Consider the following 20,981-nt stretch of genomic DNA (forward strand, 5'->3'; position numbering starts at 1 on the left):
ATGAAGAACTGTATTAAAGGGTCACAGAATTAGGAAGGTTGAGAACCACTGAACTAGAAGTTGAAAAACCCTACTTTCTCTTTCACTTGCATGAAATGTTGAAGCCTTTTTTCTTTTAAATCCTTTTCACTAAAAACTCTACATCTTTGAAGGTCAATGCAGCTTCTTCATGTTTAAACCAAATTTCCCAAATTCCTCACTGATGGCGTTAAGCTCTATCAGTTTATGTGTACCAACAATTAGCAGATACTATATTTTGGTGAAAGTTTCAGAATGGTTGAATTTGATCTACAAAACAAATATCTAAAGCCACATGTCCTGATGATCTTGGCCAATGAATACATGGTAGGTATGGTATTATTCTTGACTAGTGGCCCAGTGCAGAATTTGTGAACATTGGAAGGAAATTAATTAGAAGAAATATTTTAATATCACTATTTGCCCTTTCTCTATAATAGAAGTCTCAACCAAATTCACAATTGACAATGACAGATGGAAACACATGCATGTGATTGGCGCCAGCGAGAGCTTTATATGTATCGTGCATGTGCAAGTAAACTTAGCCTTTTATAGGTATAGAATAAACTTGCTTAATTAAACCTGCTTTCTGATTCAGCTAAACTTTTTCCGGCCCAGTGAAGCACCCCAACTTCTCTTTCATGTTATTGTCAGCAACACAGCAGTAAATATCAACATGAAGCAGATTATTATTGTAGATCACACAGGGAGAACAAAGGATAAAATATTTAACTGCAGCAGTGTTTGACTATATTCTGTGCAGTGAGAAAACCTGAAATCATTTTCAAGGTCCACCATTTCTTCCTACTTTTCCGTCAGGTCAAGTTTCTAAGCTTTCAAAATCTCCATTTTCTGACTAAGGAAAAGAAACCAGGATTCTACTGAGTCTCCTATCTACCTACTCCCAGACTTCTGTGAGGATCAAATGAGGTGAGGCAAGGGAAAATGCTTCACGAACATTTGGTTAAAGTGGGAAATGTTTGCACCAGGCTATAAAGCAAGTCGGGTTCCTGGGGTGAAGAAACTGCAAGGATACTAGTCGTCGCAAAGGAATGGAAGCCAGGCTTACTACGTGACCTTATTACTCGGTGCCCACAGCAACCGTTCCGGGGTCTAGGCAGCTTCAGCTGCGATTTGGAGAGCTGTTGCTCTGGAGTGGTGGCAGGACCTGTGTCCCACTTGGGGGAAGCCGACTGTTGCTTCATGGGTGCCAAGTCCGCAGTGCCTTTCCTCTGTGTCACAGCAGCTCCTGCACTGAGCGTCTGCCCCCTGGTGGTAAGTGCACGTCATAGTGACTGGTTGGACAGTGGGAGAAACACTGAGCATATTAGGCTTTTATATAAAGAGACTACTGGAAAAAAAACAAGATGAAGGCAATAGGTAAACACCGGAAATTGCTGCCTCTCACAACCATTTCAAAAATACAACTAAAAGACAAAATGGACATCATCCAGAACCACCCGAAGGCTGGCTGAGTGGAAATTCTACAACTAGAAGGAAAGAGAAAGGCACACTGAGACTCAAAGGAGGTGCGGAAGTAAAGTGCAGAGGTACGGAGGCGCATGTGGAAAGGGCTAGCAACTGAGGACGCGGTGCACTCGAAAAGGGCTGGCAACTGAACACAGCGCAAGTGGAAAGGGCTGGCAACTGAGAACGCAGTGCACGTGGAAAGGGCTGACACGGTTGTTTTTTTCAATCAGGAGGGAGTCTCAAGCTCCCGACTGCTCTGAACTCCAGGTCCGGGCGAGTCTCTGGGGACCCAGACTCATACGGGGAGAAACTGGACTGTCTGGCATCAGGCAGAACTCAAGGGCGGCTTTCTCTCAGAGGTGCTTGCAACGATTACCGGGACACTGAGACTCAGGGCCTCCTAGGGTAGAACAGAGGAGCAGCCATAGCTATTTGCTCCGCCCTGTTGATCCCCAGAGACCCTGCCCCACCCAAGCTGTGTGCAGAGGCTTTTGCATATGAAAGGCCTGGCCCTTTGCAATCTGAAAATTACCTAACAAACTGCAGCTGGGTCTGAGAGACCCAAACTTCCAAAAGAAGGCCCAAGGCCCCACAGCAGCTTGCATTGCTTCACAGCTGGGCCTCATATCGGCACCTCCAAACCCCAAAGAAGAGGACTCTGCAGATCTCTCCATAGTTACTGCTGGGTAGCCTCAGGTAGAGGCTAAATTAGCACCTCCTCAGAGATCCAAAAGCCAGTGTACCCAGTGGTCAGAGTGGGACCATCCAGATTACAACTCAGATCCATAAGGAAAACACTCAGAGGGAAGACTCAGTGAGCACCAAAGCCCCACTGAAGCAAGTCTTGCCCCTGAAGGGTGTCTTCAGCACAGAAGTTCTCCCACTGTAGACACAGCTGATTCTCACAGCCAATTGGCCTGGAGGTCAATTCCTCCCAGTAATACCTACAACAATCAAGGCTTAACTACAACAAGACTGTGCACAAAGCCCACAAAGGGGTGCACCAAGAGTGTACACCTCAGGTAATTGGGGAGGGTGAGCCACAGGGCCCTATAGGACACCTAGCACAGAAAGCCACTCTATCAACACAGGGAAGCAGCCAAAATGCGGAGACAAAGAAACAGATGACAAATGACAGAAATGGAGGAAAGCAAACTACTGGATATAGAGTTCAAAACCACGGTTATAAGGTTTTTCAAGAATTTTCTAGAAACCGCCGATAAATTTAGTGAGACCCTCGAGGATATGAAAAAGGACAAACTAGAAATTAAGCATACACTGACTGAAATAAAGAATATTATACAGAGTTCCAACAGCAGACTAGAGGATCATAAGAATCAAGTCAAAGATATGAAATATGAAGAAGCAAAAAACACCCAACTGGAAAAACAAAAAGAAAAAAGAATCCGAAAATATGAAGATAGTGTAAGGAGCCTCTGGGACAACTTCAAGCATACCAACATCCGAATTATGGGGGTGCCAGAAGAAGAGAGAGAGCAAGATATCGAAAACCTATTTGAAGAAATAGTGACAGAAAACTTCCCCTATCTCGTAAAAGAAATAGACTTACAAGTTCAGGAAGCACAGAAAACCCCAAACAAAAGGAATCCAAAGAGGACCACACCAAGACACATCATAATTAAAATGCCAAGAGCAAAAGACAAAGAGAGAATCTTAAAAGCAGCAAGAGAAAAACAGTTAATTACCTACAAGGGAATACCCATACAAATGTCAGCTGATTTCTCAACAGAAACTATTCAGGTCAGAAGGGAGTGGCAAGAAATATTCAAAGTGATGAATAGCAAGAACCTACAACCAAGATTACTTTATCCAGCAAAGCTATCATTCAGAATTGAAGGTCAGATAAAGAGCTTCACAGATAAGAAAAAGCTAAAGGAGTTCATCACCACCAAACCAGTATTATATGAAATGCTGAAAGGTATTCTTTAAGAAGAGGAAGAAGAAGAAAAAGGTAAAGATACAAATTATGAACAACAAATACACATCTATCAACAAGTAAATCTAAAAATCAAGTGAATAAATAATCTGATGAACAGAATAAACTGGTGATTATAATAGAATCAGAGGCATAGAAAGGGAGTGGACTGGCTATTCTTGGGGGGGAAAGGATTGAGGGAGATGCGGGAAGAGACTGGACAAAAATCGTGCACCTATGGATGAGGACAGTGGGGGTGTTGAGGGCAGAGGGTGGAGTGGGAACAGGGTGGAGGGGAGCTATGGGGGGGAAAAACAGGAACAACTGTAAGAATCTGAACAATAAAGATTTAATTTTTTTAAAAAAAGGAAAAAAATAAATAAATAGACTACTGGCCCTGTGCACAGATTTGTGGACATTGAAAGGAAAATAATTAGAAGAAATATTTTAATACTAGAGGGCCAACACATGAAATCTGTGCATGGGTAGGGGCCATAGGCCTGGCCAGCGATCAGGGCCTATTTGTGGGGCAACATGTAAGGCGATCGGGGGAGCTCTGCTGACACTCACCTGACGGGCCTCATATAGCCCGCTTCATGGCCCCGACCCCCAAAGCCACTGCTGGTCACCTCCCTCAGCTGGAGTCCACCAGTGGGGCAATCAAGAGCCTCCACTGGCACCTGCCTTGGCTGGCCTGGGGCCTGTGGGCTGGGGACAGCTCCGGCGTTAAGCATCTGCCCCCTGGTGGTCAGTGCGCATGATAGTGACCTGTCATTCCACTGGTCGTTCCACTGTTTGGTCGATTTGCATATTAGGCTTTTATTATATAGGATTGCTATTTGCCCCTTCTCCCTCAGTGCCTGGGAGCCAGGTGGTTGCCCCACCCCTCACCGCCGCTCCTGCTTGCCATCGGCAGGGCGATCAGTGGGGTCATCAGGCCCCTCCTCTCACCCGCCTTGGCCTGGCACCGCCTGCTCACCTACTCCACCATCCCGCCGTGGTCCTGCTCTCATCAGGGCCCATCAAGGCTGGCAGCACCTCCACTGCCGCCTGCTGCCAGCACTATATCACCAACGCCTGCCATGTTGGCACCGCCATCTAGTGGTCAGCGCACACCATAGCAAACAGTCAAACTCTGGGTCCCCAGTCAAAATCCCAGTCCAATGACTGCCCAAGGGGACAATTTGCATATTAGGTTTTTATTACATTGGACTAGAGGCCCGGTACACAAAATTTGTGCACGGGGGTGGGAGGGTCCCTCAGCCGGCCTGCACCCTCTCCAATCCAGAACCCCTAGGGGGATGTCCAACTGCCTCTCGCAATCTGGGACCACTGGCTCCTAAGCGCTCACCTATCTACCTGCCTGCCTGCCTAATCATCCCTAACCTCTCTGCCTGCCTGCCTGATCGCCTCTAACCACCTCTGCCTGACTGCCTGATTGCCCCTAACTGTTCCCCTGATGGCATGATCGCCCCTAATAGCCTCTGCCTTGCCCCGCGCCCGGGACCCAAAATTCCCTCCTCCGGCCGGTCGCAGGCACCCAGGACCCGGGCTTCCTTCCCTCTGGCTGGCTGCAGGCAACTAGGACCCAGGCCGGCCGCAGCCACAGGGGGCAGTGGGTGGGAAACTTTGCCCAGGCCACAGCCGCAGGCGCTGGTGACCGGGAACACAGAGCAGGAGGCTTGTCCCTCTCCTAGGCCACAGGCGAAGCTGCTGGTGCCTGGGACTGCAGGGCGTGCAGCTTGTCCCTTTCCAGGGCTGGAGGCACAGGCACAGCCACTGGCACCTGGGATCGCAGGGCATGTGGCTCATCCCTCTCCCGGGCCACAGGCGCAGCTGCAGCCGTTGGCGCCCAGGACCATGGAGCAGGCGGCTTGTCCCTCTCCTGGGACACAGGCGCAGCCACTGGCACCCGCAACCACTGGGCAGGCGGCTTGTCCCTCTGCCGGGCCGCAGCCTGGCTGGTCCCCATTCCTCCCTCGCGAATCATTTGTGCCTGGCTGATCCCCATTCCTCTCCCGCAAGCTCATTTGTGCCTGGCTGATCCCCATTCCTCTCTCCCCAGTGTTGAGTGTATGAGCCCTTACAGTGTGACTGCATGAGGGCGTGATGATGTGAGAACATGACACCATTTACATATTAGCTCTTTATTATAGAGGGCTAGTGGCCCAGTGCACGAAATTTGTGCACATTAAAAGGGAATTAATTAGAGGAAATATTTTATTATTTTTATTTTTTAAATATATTTTATTGATTTTAGAGAGGAAGGGAGAGGGAGAGAGAGATAGAAACATCAATGATGAGAATCATTGATTGGCTGCCTCCTGCACATCTCCTGCTGGGGATCGAGCCCACAACCCAGGCATGTGCCCTTGGCTGGAATCGAACCTGGGACCCTTCAGTCCGCAGGTCAACGCTCTATCCATTGAGACAAACCAGCTAGGGCTAGAGGGAATATTTTAATATTGCTATTTGCCCTTTCTCTATAATAGAAGTGTCAGAGATTAAAGAAAATTAGTAAAATGTATATGAAAATCTCCCTCCTGTCAGAGTCTAGGACACATCGCAGGACCAACCTGCACGCTCCTTGAAATCAAGCAAGACCCAGACCCGGCCGGCCCAACCCCCGCAGGGCGGGGGGGCGCAGCCTCAGGTCCCCTGTCAAGCCCCACTGGGCAGGGAACAAGGCCTCAGGTCCCCTGGCCCCAGCGGGCGCAGCCTCAGGTACCCTGGCCCTGGCACGAAGGTGTGATGACCATTTGCATATTAGCTCTTTATTAAGTAGGATAGTTAACACATTATTTGCCTGAGAAACAGTGAATCTCCTTTTTTCTAGATATGCGCTCCAAGACAAGTGGTATACCTTGAATGACCATCTTGGGAATTAGATGCTTCCTAAACACTATCTATGTAGCAGTCTGCCTTTATATGTATTAGATAGGTAGCTATGTTCCTGAATCCCCTTCATGGAGAGAGGCCACTTTCCCCTTCGAAGCAACTCACTTCTCTGCCTCCAGAACCTTTAACAACCCCTTAATGATAATCTTCCAGAAAGGAGATATAGGGCAATCTCTACCACACCATTTGCACTCAACATTTGGTATAAAGTTCCCTGCTTTTAAACCTCCACCCTTAAATTAAAGTGGGGTTGGAACAGAAAAGCACCAGGTATCATAAACATAAACTCCAAATACTTGGTATAGTAACCCAAGTACAGCAGCTTGGTTAATGCATTAAGATTCCTGCTACCACTTTAAGATAGTTGTTATTCAACATCTTTAACAAACAAAGCATCAGGTTCAAACCTTCATTAGAAACCTATTTGATTAATTTCTATCACTACCAGTATATAGACTTGAGCAAAGGCATGTCGAGAAAAAGGTAATCAAAAATTATTTGATAAAAGTGAGTAGTAGAGACTGAGGGATACCTCCTAACAGCCATGTTTTACTTTGTAACCTTACTTTTCCTGACCAGAGATGACTGGGTCAAAGATAAACATCAAATCTAAGCTGGCACAATCATAATTTTTTTCCTAGGAACTTGAAATTTAAAATGGGCATACAGAAGAAATAAGTCACTGGAACATAACTGTTTTTAGCAGCATAGACAGAGCAGGCACATGGTCTCCTTTCATTGAGTTCCCTGGAGGAAATTTGTTCTCTACCGTCCCTAAATTCTGTGAAGTACTCCAATACATTTCTGAGGTTTCTTCTGGATAAGCTAGCTGAAGCCTAATTTACTTTCTTGCATGCAAGAAAAAGACAACTAAATCTACTAAAGATCAGGAAAGCTAGTTACCTCTCAATATGTAGTATAAAAACTGTTATCACCAATATTACCTAATTTCAAAGAGAAAGATGGTACTCACATATCTTACTGGATGAAATAAACTTAAAAAACAAAAGAAATACACATTTCCCGACTTAGGAATTATAGGTGACAAAATTTACTCTTCATAAACAAGTGCATGAACATCCTATGATGATTCATCAATTACTTCAACAAGTACACAAAGATGTATATAGGAAAACATATTGCATATTACTTGTAATAGAGAAAAAATTAAAAATAAAATACATATGTATAAAAGAGGACAGTAATTTAATTATAGTACGTACAGCCATACAAAAAAAAATACTGAGTTAGAAAAAAATACTGTTAGAAAGGATGCAGTAGGTAGATCCAATCCAATGACATAGAACGATATCTAGGCAGTTGAGTTAAAAAATAAGAAAAAATCATATAATTCCCTGCATACATACATAAACCACACCTACCATATATAGAAACACATACGTTCACAGAAAAAATATTGGGAAAGGTATATATTAAACTTTTAAAACTGTTTATCTTTGGAGAATGGTAAAAACAAAGGCTTGGGTTTTCAGCTTTATTCATTTTTGTATTGTAAAATTGAATGCATTAGTTTTATAATTATAAGAAACAGATTTTTTTAAAGAAAACCATGTACCATGAAAAAAATATAAAGAGCCCTAGCTGATTTGGCTCAATGGATACAGCGCCGGCCTGTGGACTGAAGGGTCCCAGGTTCGATTCCGGCCAAGGGCACATGCCTGGGTTGTGGGCTCGATCCCCAGCAGGAGATGTGCAGGAGGCAGCCAATCAATGATTCTCTCTCATCATTGATGTTTCTATCTCTCTCTCTCTCTATCCTTTTCCCTTCCTCTCTAAAATCAATAAAATATATTAAAGAAAAAATATAAAGAGAAAATTAAGATACCCTGTAATATACGTCACACATACACAAAGTGTGGCTATATGTCAACCTTAAAAATTAAGGTTTACAATTCAAATTAACTTACTCAATATACTAAGAAGGTGTGATGAGATCTCAAATAAATCAAACTGATTTAGATAAATCTGCTATAGATAAATGTTCTATCTAGGCTTATATATTATCTGTATTATGTATATAAATACATGATTTTTTTTCTAAAATGGTACTTACAGTTCTCTACAATTTCATCAAAAATTCCACCAGTTTTCTGCTCAAACTGAAAAAGCAAAAAGAGAAAAATAACATAACCATCATAATCTTCTAGCATTTTTTAGTATCCCTCCCAACTCCCCCAAAAGCTATAATTTTCAACCCAGAGTACTCCAATTTACAAAAGCAGAAATACCATCGAATAGAGTAAAATAAAATTCAGAATAAACAAAAGAAGTTCTCAGGCCAAAACCTACAAACCAAAAATAAAGAGATAAATGCATGCCCTCAGTATTAAAAAAAAAAAAAAAAAAAAAAAAACGTACTTTTTTAAAATCACTTTTATGTTATAAAATACAGAATCACATATATTTGTAATAATAAATGTAGCCAACACATGCTCTCAACAATTGTTGAGAACTTACTAACATCTCTTGAGAACTATGCAAAACTCCAAATCAACACTAAACAGAACAATCAACATCCTGGGATACCCATACACCCTAGCATATTTTACAGTAAGTTTTCACTTAACATCATTGATAGGTTCTGCGACTTTAAGTGAAATGATGTATAATGAGACCAATTTTACCATAGGCGGGTTGATGTATAAACAAGTTAAGTTCTTATGGCATCTGAAAGTTATAAGGAAATGATCTTGAATGAAATGAAGTCATTTGAGGATGTGTTATACTGTATAATCTCTCAATCTTTTTTATTAACCATATGCTATACTTTGCATTTCTCAGCATTTGTTATGCAAACCTGCAAGATGTTCTGAGAAAAGTTCTGTCATCAAATTAATATAGGAAATACGAAACATCTTTTTAGTAATTTATAATGGTTGTTAATTAATTAAACACTAAAAAGACAAACTAAAGAAACTTGTACTACTTTGTTTCACCCAGCATTTCCCAAACATACCTGACCCCGATACTGCTTTGCTTCACACAAAATTTCCCAAACATATTTGACCACAGAACCCTTTTGAAGGATAACATTTATTAACATACTACAGAAATACTATGAGAAATGATGCTAAATGACAGTAGCAGTTGTATCTATACATTTTAATACAAGAAGGTCATTTTTAATTTAGTAATATACTCCAAAGTCATGTTTTTTTCAGCTTTTCTTAATAATCATGTCATTTGACCATGTGTGGTTTTCACAAGTATTGTATAAGGGCTTTCCCACTTGATAGTTTCACAAATACATAGAAAAAAGTGTAATTACTCAACATGCTAAAGAGTATTTCCTTCAAATTATTAATCAAATTAAGAAGGAAATTCTACATAATAAAAGCATAATATGCTAAGTGTCCAACCAATTGGTCCTAAACTGGCAGTTGGACATCCCTCTCACAACCCAGGACCTCTGGGTCCTAACTGCTCACCTGCCTACCTTCCCTAACCACACTGCCTGCCTGCCTGGTCCCCCTAACTGCCCTGCCCTGCTGGCCTGATCCCCCTAACTGCCCTCCCCTGCCAGCCTAGCTGCCCCTATTAACCTTTTTTTTTAATCTTATCCCCTTACCACACAACTGTATTTGACTTCCTTATTGGCTTCTCCCTCTTACACAATTTTTCTCTCTCCTTTATGTAACACTTTTTCCTACTGACTCATCATTTATAAACTTTTCTTTCCTCCTTATTTCCTACTTCTGTTCCATCATCCTGCTTCCCATCTTTCTCCTACCCTCGCTCCCTCCCCATATCCCTTCTTTGATCTTTACCCCTACCCTACCTCCCCTTTTCCTTCCCACCTTAATTTTTTTCTTCACTTCCGCCCTCAGACCTGCTTTGCTCCCTCCCACATTTCTTCCTTCTTCCCATTCTCCTTTTAAGCTCTACCAGCTCCCCTTTAAAACTTTTCTTCCCTCCCTCTTTCTCTTTCATCCTACCTTTCTCATACATTCTTATCTACTCCCACTATTTTAATATCTATCTACCTGGCCTAATTACTCACTATCAGTTATCTTTTTTTCTTTTCTGACTCCTACTTTTAAAATCTGTCCCCAGTACACAACTACACTTGATTTTCATTATAGCTCCTACAGTTCACTCATACATCCTCTTTCCTTCTTTAACTCTGCTGTCTACTGACTCCTTTATAAAGTTCTTCTCTCCCTCCTTCCCTTCTTAAAGCTTCTTTTCAGAGGGGCATTAATCCCCAGCCCAGGGCTCAGCCCAGGGCCAGGTGTTCACGGCCTCCCCTTCCCAGCCTCCCTGCCACCATCCTACTCCCATTCCCTGCCCAGGACGCCGGGCCCAGCGAGGATGCTGCGAAGCAGGAGCGCCTGCATCCAGAAGGCCTCAGCCCACCCCGGGGACACCGCCCTCTTCCCATGTCTGGGTAGGGCTCCTGCCCCGTCCCTCACCGGGCTCACCTGCTCCCCTCGCCCCTCCCCCCCCCCCCCCCCCCCGTGGTCACCACCACCTCCCACATGCAGCCCCACATTTCCTTCCCTTTTCCATTCCGGTGTCTTTTTCTTGTTCCCTTTCTGTATTTGTTTCTCCTCTTGACCTGTCTGCATGCAGGCCTGCCCTCCTCACCCTCTCCTTTCGTATCCCCTCCTATCGTATCCCCTCCTATCGTATCCTATCCTACCCCAGACCTTGCAGTTGCCTGAGCAGAGGGGGGGAATGCAGCCTGCTGATCCAGTCATGTCATGACACTGCAATGGATAATTTGCATATTTCTCTATTATTAGTATAGATAGAAATGGGCACTTAGGTTGTCTCAAGCTTTTTTCCAAATATTATAATTGTTATCAATGTATATACACTGAGTGGCCAGACTATTATAACCACCTGACATTTGTAGGCAAATTAGCTATAATTTCGCGCTGAAGTTGCTAGAGGGCCAGACCATTATAAAGAGGGAAGCAGGTTATTTACCACAACAGCAGAAGTGATTTTTTTCTGAAGATATGGGTAAACAACGCAATTTAGCAGCCTCTGAACGTGGGATACATATATAGCATAAGTTGGCTTATATATGTCAGTGTGTGTGTTTATGTGACTGTATGTTTGATCATATATCTATGATCAATTCCAAAAAGTAGAGTCATGAAATTAAAGAGCATAGGCACTTAATTTTTTTAATGTGCTTTTATTGGTTTTAGAGAGAGGGGGGAGAAAAACATTGAGTAGCCCCGCCTCCCGCCACCACTGCTGCCTCTTGCTCACCCCGCACTGGGGATCAAGCCAGCAACCTGGTCTTGTGCCCTGACTGAGAATCAACTGTGGATCTCTTGGTCCATGGGATGCCACTCAATTGAGCCACACCAGCCAGAAAGCACTTAAATTTTTGATAGCTGTTACCAAACTGCCCATTAAAAGCACTATATTTATATATATCAATAAGGTGAGTTCAGCTGTTTCAAGAACTTCTCTACCATCTTCCTTAATTTGATAGGCAAGAAAAAAAAGTTATCTCATTGTTAAATTTGCATTTTGCTGTTTTACTTTACATTTGTTTTCTCTTTTTTTAATATATTTTATTGATTTTTTACAGAGAGGAAGGGAGAGAGAGAGAGTTAGAAACATTGATGAGAGAGAAACATCGGATCAGCTGCCTCCTGCACACCTCCTACTGGGGATATGCCCACAACCAAAGTACATGCCCTTGACCGGAATCGAACCTGGGACCTTTCAGTCCACAGGCCGACGCTCTATCCCTGAGCCAAACCGGTTACGGCTTGTTTTCATTTTTAAATTTTGATTAATCTTTGTAAGTAGTTACTAACCACCTGTGACTCTAGTATTTATCAAGTAAGTGCCCAACTATGGAACTTTTTAGGTGACCTGAGGCAATGGTTCCTAAATCAGTCTAACTAGTGATTAACAGTTATCAGGACCCTCACACTGTGCCTGGCACTGCTTTCACCTTTTAAATTTACTTAATTCATTTAGCCTCCTTAAAGTCTCATTAAATAAGTACTATTTACACCTCTATCTTATAAAATAAATGGAGGTTGGGGGACAAACACACACACACCTCTGAATAAGGCTCCCCAGGAAAAAGTCCAAACATCTGATTCTCCAAAATCTGGCCTTCATCATTTCCTACCTTCATGTTCCAATTAAATTCCCATCCCCAATGCAAATGCTCTAGCTCAGTGGTCGGCAAACTGCGGCTCGAGAGCCACATGTGGCTCTTTGGCCCCTTGAGTGTGGCTCTTCCACAAAATACCACATGCGGGTGCACACATACATTGCGACTGAAACTTTGTGGCCCATGCGCAGAAGTCGGTTTTCGGCCTGGGTGAGTCTATTTTGAAGAAATACTATTGATATTTGGCTCTGTTGACTAATGAGTTTGCCGACCACTGCTCTAGCTATTATTGTTATAAACTAGAGGCCCAGTGCACAAAATTCGTGCACGGGTGCGGTCCCAAAGCCTGGCCAACAATCGAAACACAAGCGTCTGGCATGGAAGGGCAGGTCCAGCTGACCTCTAGGCCCTGGGCAGCACCTGGGTCCCCGGGCCCCCACACGCCCCCCTCCAACTGAGTCATCAGAGCCCTGCACCCCACCACTGCTGCTGGTTGCTATCTGCAGGTCAATCATCGGGGCGATCAAGCCCCACTCGCACCTGCCTTAGCCTGGCGCCGACTGCTCACCTGCTCCACCATCCCGCCATGGTCCCGCTCTTGTTGGGGCCCATAGGGGCCGGTAGCACCTCCACTGCCACCCGCTGCCAGCACTGTGTCACCGACACCCGCCATGTTCCGCACCACCCCCTGGTGGTCAGCATATATCATAGCAAGCAGTTGAATTCCCAGTAGAGGGAACTATCTGCATTTTAGGCTTCTATTATATAGGATGACCTGTAGCTCACCCACTCTCTCAGGTAGTTTTATGCCTCTGGATCACTGTGCACTGTGCTCAAGCATTTCCAGTCTTAATCCAATAGTAAACACCTACTCAGATTTCATAAGTAAGCTAGTTACAATTCTTTAATGATGCCATCTCACACAACCCACACACACAACTTCCTAAACAAGGGAGAATTCACAACTCTCTTTCCTAGCACTAGTACATCAGATGTGTCTACGTCTGCTGACAATTAACTGGGGCTATACAAAAGTGAAGTTTTAACTATATTCTAAAGACTACCTAAAAAAGAAACTCATAAAAAAAATGAACACTTTTTAAACAAAAGCCTTTGGAAATATACAAAAATTAAAAATAATCTAGTTTCTTTCAACAGAACTCTAATGAAATCAAGACTCTGTAAAGGATTAGAGAATCCACATTTCTCAAAGCAGAAGGGGCAGATTAGACTGTATCCTAGTTTACAGAAATTTTGTTGTAACCTTAGCATCTACAACAATGCCCAACACAGAACAGAAGTTCAATTAATGTTTGCTGAATAAAAAAATTACTATTATTAAGTAACTTAAAACTTGTCTGTATTAAAAACATAAACATCCTAGAGTGCATGTTAAAATTAGCAAGAATCTCAAAGATTAAGCAGAAGCTTCAAATAGTTTTAGTGCCCGCAACAGAACATCACAAATTAAACATCCATTCCTCTTCCTCATCCCCATAATGGTAATGTCTTTGTATTCACACATCCTCTACTTATACTTTCAAGCTTATTCATAGTATTGATCTTGATAACCATTTTATCATTGTAAAAATATAAAAAGTTGTTGTGGAAAAAAACATTTTTCATACAGACAATACTCACTTTTCACTATAGTGCAAGACCATAAAATGACCTTGAAAATTGAAACCAAAAGAGCAAAGCAATCTTAATAATCAAAGGGGGAAAAATTACAACTGTTCTGTGATCTTTAAGATTTTTGTCAAAACATTTTAAAAGTCTTTTTTTTTTTTTTTTTAATATATTTTATTGATTTTTTACAGAGAGGAAGGGAGAGAGATAGAGAGTTAGAAACATCGATGAGAGAGAAACATCGATCAGCTGCCTCCTGCACATCTCCCACTGGGGATGTGCCCGCAACCCAGGTACATGCCCTTGACCGGAATCGAACCCGGGACCCTTCAGTCCGCAGGCCGACGCTCTATCCACTGAGCCAAACCGGTTTTGGCCATTTTAAAAGTCTTAACTATCACTTGTAAATATATAGGGAAATTTTTTTAAAACTGTGTAATAGTTATTCTATAATTTAAAACATAAAGTTTGAGAATCAAAATGTCTTACTGCTTTGTAAAAATAGCTTTATCACGAGTACATAGTGCTGGCTATCTTCTTTCTCTCAGATAACTTATGACACAAAATAAGCATCTTTTCTATGCCTTTGCAAACTGTCATAATCCTTTCCAAATTTGATTCAACTTCCAACAATTACATGCCCCATCTGTGTGCATTTATTTAATCATGGTGACTGGTGAATGTACACATTTACTAGACCTATTCAGTATAAATTTAAAATTACAGTAACACATATAGGAAACTTTTCTGTGAAATTAAACTTTTCATACATACTTGATTTTAATTACACAAACGTGTTTACATAAGTAAAAACAGGTAAACTAATTTGTCAATTTTTTAAACATATGCATTTGGAAAACCTATTTTATTATATAACAGACTCTCAGCTTTAACGGACACCCCCCTCGCCCGAATTAGTCCATTTTTAGTGAGGTTTTACTGTATTATGTGAAGTAAAATAAGCTAGTCTGACAAAGACAAAGACAAATACCATAGATTTTACTTTTATGTACAATCTCATGGACAAAACACACAAAAAAACTAAGCAAAATAAAAAGAGACACGTAGAAACAGAAAAAAGACTAATAGCTGTTAGAGGGGAGGAGATTTCGGGAGGGCTGGGTGAAAAAGGTGAAGAGATTAAGAAAAAAATTTAAAAAAAAAACTCTCATAGACACAGACAACAGTATGGTGATTACCAGAGGTAAAAGGGGGTGGGGGAAGGTAGAAGAGCATAAAGAGAGCATAAATGGTGACAGGAGACGTGATTTTGGGTGGTGAACACACAATATGATACAATATACAGATGATGTATTATAGAATTGTACACCTGAAACCTATATAATTTTATTAACCAATGTCACCCCAATAAATTCAATTAAAAAAAAATTCTTAACCACTGCCCAGTGTGGCTCAGTTGGTTGGAGCATTGCACACCAAAAGGTTGCAGGTTCCATTCCCAGAGCACATACCCAAGTTGTGGGTTTGATCCCCATTCAGGACATGTACAGAAACAACTGACTGATGTTTTCTGTCCTAATGTGATCTATCCTAGAAAAAGGTTCCATGTGCACTTGAAAAGAATTTATATTCTGTGACATTGGAATGAAATGTTCTGAAGACATCAATTAAACCCACCTGATCTAGTGTGTCAATTAAGGCCCTTGCTTCCTTCTTAATTTTCTGTCTGGAAGATCTGTTAATGTCAATGGGGTCTTAAAATCCCCTACTATGGCCTTAGCATGTTTGGTTCAGTGGATAAAGCGTCAGTCCAGGGTCCCGGGTTCGATTCCAGTCAAGAACACACACCTCGGTTGCAGACTCATTCCCTTGGTGAGAATTAACAATAAATAAATCCCCTACTATTGACTACATTACTGTCAATCTCTCCCACTGAGATATGCATTATATATTTAGGTGCTCCGATGTTGGGTGTATAAACGTTTACAAGGGTTATAGCCTCTTGTTGGATTAATTCCTTTAGCATTATGTGATAGCCTTTCTTGTCTCGTTATCTCCTTTGTTTTGAAGTCGATTTTGACTGATACAAGTATTGCTAACCCAGGTTTTATTTTTTCCATTTCTCTTTGCATGAATTATCTTTTTCCCTTGACTTTTAACGTATTTTTTCATTCTGAGGTAGGTCTCTTGTAGACAGCATATACATGGGTCTTGTTTTCTTCTTTTGAATTTTTCTTCTTTTAAATTTTATTTTCTTGTTTAAAGTATTACAAATAGTAGTACATACGTCTCCTTTTGGGTCTTGTTTTCTTATCCATTCTGCTATTCTATATCATTTTTAAAAATATATTTTTATTGATTTCAGAGAGAAAGGGAGAGGGAGAGATAGAAACATCAATGATGAGAATCACTGATCGGCTGCCTCCTGCACACCCCCTACTGGGGATTGAGCCTGCAACTTGGACACGTGCTCTTGGCAGGAATCAAATCCGGGACCCTTCAGTCCGCAGGCTGATGCTCTATCCCCTGAGACAAACCAGCGAGGGCTATGTCTTTTGATTGGAGTATTTCAGCCATTTACATTTAAAGTGATTATTTACAGTTACGTATTTATTGTCATTTTATTCTTTATAACTGTTCTTTGCTTTTTCTTTCTTTTCTTTTTCTTCTTCATAAAGAAAACCCTTTAACATTTCTTATAATACTGGTTTGGTAGTGATGAAATCCTTTAGCTTTTTTCTTGTCGTGAAGCTCTTTATTTCACTTTTAATTTTAAATTATAGTTTTCTTAAGTAAATAGTTATAGTTTTAGATCCTTCCTTTTCATCACTTTGAATATTCCATGGCAATTCCTTCTGGTCATATCCAATTGGTGCTAGGAAGAGCTTTATATGTATTCTGCATGTGCCAGTCAACGTTTACTTTTATTTATTTTTTTAATATATATTTTATTGATTTTTTTACAGAAAGGAAGGGAGAGGGAAAGAGAGTTAGAAACATCGATGAGAGAAAAACATCGATCAGCTGCCTCCTGCACACTCCCTACTGGGGACGTGCCCACAACCAAGGTACATGCCCTTGACCAGACTCAAACCTGGGACCCTTCAGTCCACAGGCTGACGCTCTATCCCAGGGGTTCTCAAACTTTTTAAACAGGGGCCAGTTCACTGTCCCTCAGACCGTGGGAGGGCCGGGCTATAGTTTAAAAAAAAACTATGAACAAATTCCTATGCACACTGCACATATCTTATTTTGAAGTAAAAAAACAAAACGGGAACAAATACAATATTTGAATTTGCATGTGGCCCGTGGGCCATAGTTTGAGGACCCCTGCTCTATCCACTGAGCCAAACCGGTTTGGGCAACATTTATTTTTAAACTAAAGGCCCAGTGCATGAATTCGTGCATGGGTGGGGACCCTTGGCCTGGTATGTGATAGGAGCGGATCAGGGCCATGGGAGGTTGGCTGGGGTAGGGGCCGTGAGAGGTTGGTCAGCCAGGGGGAGGGATCGTGGGAGGTTGACTGGCCGCAGGAGGTTAGCTATGGGAGTGCACTGACCACCAGGGTGCAGCTCCTGCGTTAAGCGTCTGCCCCCAGTGGTCAGTGCACATCATAGCGACCAGTGGACCGGTCATAGGCTTTTATATATATATAGATAGATTTCCTCTAATCTCCAAATCTACTCTGTGATGCAGCTGGCACCAGTGAACACTTCTCCTTTGCCAACTGGCACAATGTTAACAATCTTTGTCAGCAGATGCACTGGAAAAGAGTACTGCAGAAGGAAAGGGGTTTTCTTCTCATTAAACTGTGCTCTGAACTGCTTGCTCCAGTGGAGGCTAGTAGCATGCAAAACACCCAATGACCCTCTCCCAGGTGCCAACTTCCCATCAAGTCTCCAGTGACACACACACACACAACCATATGATTGGTTTCCCAGAAAGTTCTGTCAGCACCCCAGAGGGCAAGAAGCTCCCCAGAGAATTTTACCAATGCTCCAGCTGTCTTGTTAACCAGGTTCAGCAAGGGCCTTCCTAGTGACTTTTGTCAGCACCCTGTTTGCCAACAAAAAGCTGCAGCACTTCAAACCTATCCAGCATCCAGTGGAACACATCCTCTCCAACAAGATCTGAATCTCAGCCTTTAAGCTGAGAGATGGGGCATCTTTCAAATTAATTCCATCCCTGCTACTCTGACTCAGCCCTAAAGTTAGTTGTTGCTCCCTCTACCTGCTACCCTGCATATCTTAAAGTTCTCTTTCCCCCCTAGGGTCAATTCTTTGTAACTAGTTAATAATTCTTTATATTGAACTTTCCCTATTCAAACTACTCTGAGGTTTCTGTCCTCTGACTATTAAATTATTGGTACCACCAGGGGTAAAGTCCAGGAGACACTATATTCGTTAGGGAAGCTCTGCATACTTGAAAAGCTGTGTGGCTGCTCTTTTGGTATTACTATTGGGAATGTTATCGAGATGGGCTCTTTTGATTTCACTGAGGATTGTGGGATCCCAAAGTAATAAAGGCCAAGTGACAGCATTAACCCCATAGTAAGGGCAGCAGGGACATACCAGTAATCAGAATGCTTTGGCCCACAGGGATCTTTGGCAGTGGCTAATTGATTACGATGTTCCTAGGAATGAAATAGATGGGCAGTTTAATCTGTACAACACGAAAATGCCTAAACCTGGTGGCCAATCTGACTTGAATCATCACAGTGGAAGTCAAATACATTTGCCATTTCCAGACCTAGTCGATTCAAAGACCCATAGCCACTTGACTGAGGAGAGATTGGGTCGCCCTTACGAACTCTGCACTGTTACCACAAGTACACACCATAAATCTTCCTCCAAGCCTTGTCCAGAAGGACTGACAGTGATTTAGAAAAGCAGTGCTTTTCAATCAGGGGCAATGCTCCCAAATCTAGAATTTGATAATGTCTGGAAGCATTTTTGGTTACCACAACTGGGGATTTTACTGACATCTAGTGGGTAGAGGTCAGGGATGCTGTGAAACATCCGACAATGTACACAACAGTCGCCACAACAAAGGACAATACTGACTTAAATGCCCTTAAAGGATTTAGACAGTTATTTCCCTTACCTCATCTCCTACTACTCACCACCATGTTGCTCACTCCCCTTCAAGCTACCACAACTTTGCTGTTCATAACATGCACAGCACTCTCCCTCACAGCCTTTGCCTTTTTTCCCTCTACCTGGAATATTTTTCCTCTCAGGTGCCGACATGGATAGTTTTCTCACCTCCTTCAGGTTTTTGCTTAAATGTCACTATTTAAAATTGCAATGGCCTTTCCACCATAGCATATTGCATTTCCTTTTTTCTGTTTTCTCTACAGAAACATTCCATTTTAAATCTTCCCCATTATTTAATTAGCAATTATTTCTCCCATCACAGAATGTAAACTATGAAGAGCAGAGATTTTCTCCATTTTATTATTCATTACTATATCCTCAGTATCTACAATGGTTCCTTGTATAGATGCCGGGGTCCGACCACAGCGGGTCCAGGGGTCCCCAAGGGCGTGGACGGAGTCAGCGAAGAAGGAATGACACGGAGACAGCGTTCAGTTGATCAGCAGCCTAGCCAGAATCTCTAGCCCGGATCTCCAGAGAGGTTCTGCTTCGGATCTCCAGCGAGGTTCTGCTTCGGATCTCCAGCGAGGTTCTGTAGCCATGTTCCCTCGCTAGGTTCTCCAGCCAGGTTCTGTCCAGGCTCTCCAGTCAGGTTCAGTGTCCAGGTTCCAGTCAGGTTCTCCTGCCAATCTCTGTAGTCAGGTTCAGTCCAGGATCCCTTGCCATGTTCTCCCGCTAGGCTCTGTCTCTAGGCTCCGAGGCCAGTCCCTCTCCAGGATCCTCCGGCATGCTCTCTCCAGCGAAGTTCTTCTGTCTCTAGGCTCCGTGTAGGTTCTGTCTTCTTGATTCTGTTCTAAGTTCTGAGTGTTTCTGTCTTGTTACAACTGTATTTATACCAGTTGATTCAATCCTATCAATCTCTATTACAAAGGTTAGGGCGTTTCTTATCTCCATTCCAGGGAGAAAAGATTATGTAGTTTAAGCATGATTGTTCATAGTTAAAGGGATTAATTACCCGCCTGGCACTTAGTTGAGGGGTTTTATTCCCTCCCTAACTTCAGGGGAAAATCCCTACCTGGGGATTCAACCTTTCTCGGAGAGGTGACTTTGGTTAAAACACAGCGCCAAGAAGGTGAGCAAACATATTAAGAACCGTATGCCATATATGCCAGGTCCCTTGAAACAGCAAGGATGGACCGGCTCCCGGCAAATTCCCCCTTTTTTATTTTTTAAAAGCAAGCATTAAAAAGAAAAACCTGAAACGCTCTCTTGTATCCATTTTAAGAGTAGGATTGGCGCTTTCTGCTATTACCTGAGTCCTGATCTATCACCCCAGGGAGAGCTTGCCAATCCTGCACTTTCCCGGGGTGGAAAGGCTGCAGTGGGGTTAAGGATAAGGCTCCTTGGGCCTACCTTCTCCCATGCCTCTACATTTACCTTTCCGGCACCTTTCCTTCCTCAGAAAAGCATGGACATATTTCTTGTACAAAACGTTCTGTCTGACTGGGAGTAACCTTAATTCCTCTGCTAGCAAGCATATGTGTTAAAAGATCAATACAGAGTCTTATTTCTTTGGACTCAGTATGGCACATCTTCTCAATCTAAGTTCTGTACTATCCACCTTCTTACCCTACTTATCCTCTATAGGGGGGTTTGCAGCACCCTGGTGGAGTCCTATCCGTCCCGAGTGTGGGGGTTTTCAAGGGGGGGGGCTTACCTAAGGGAATCCTGTTCCAGGGATTCCCAAAGGTGTGGACGGAGTCGGCGAAGACTATCCACCCTCTTCCTATGGTGGAGTCCTATCCGTCCCGAGTGTGGGGTTCTCAATGGGGGGGCTTACCTAAGGGAATCCTGTTCCAGG

General features: G+C 42.8%; 1 protein-coding gene across 8 annotated transcripts in view; it reads right to left on the bottom strand.

Moving 5' to 3' along the window:
• Nucleotides 1–20,981, bottom strand: part of ZMYM4 (zinc finger MYM-type containing 4) — a 124,644-nt gene that overhangs the window by 90,926 nt on the left and 12,737 nt on the right. For 6 of the 8 annotated variants that reach the window (XR_009452028.1, XM_059690226.1, XM_059690231.1 and 3 more), the window contains exon 2: nt 8,397–8,442. The exons of the other annotated variants lie outside the window; for them this stretch is intronic. Coding sequence is in view for 3 of the 6 variants with exons in the window: in XM_059690226.1 (XP_059546209.1) it covers nt 8,397–8,442 (46 nt within the window). In the remaining 3 variants the exon portion in view is untranslated. The remainder of the gene's footprint in view (nt 1–8,396; nt 8,443–20,981) is intronic. 8 annotated transcript variants of the gene reach the window in all.

Source organism: Myotis daubentonii, chromosome 3, assembly GCF_963259705.1.
Source record: "Myotis daubentonii chromosome 3, mMyoDau2.1, whole genome shotgun sequence".
Lineage (NCBI taxonomy): Eukaryota > Metazoa > Chordata > Mammalia > Chiroptera > Vespertilionidae > Myotis > Myotis daubentonii.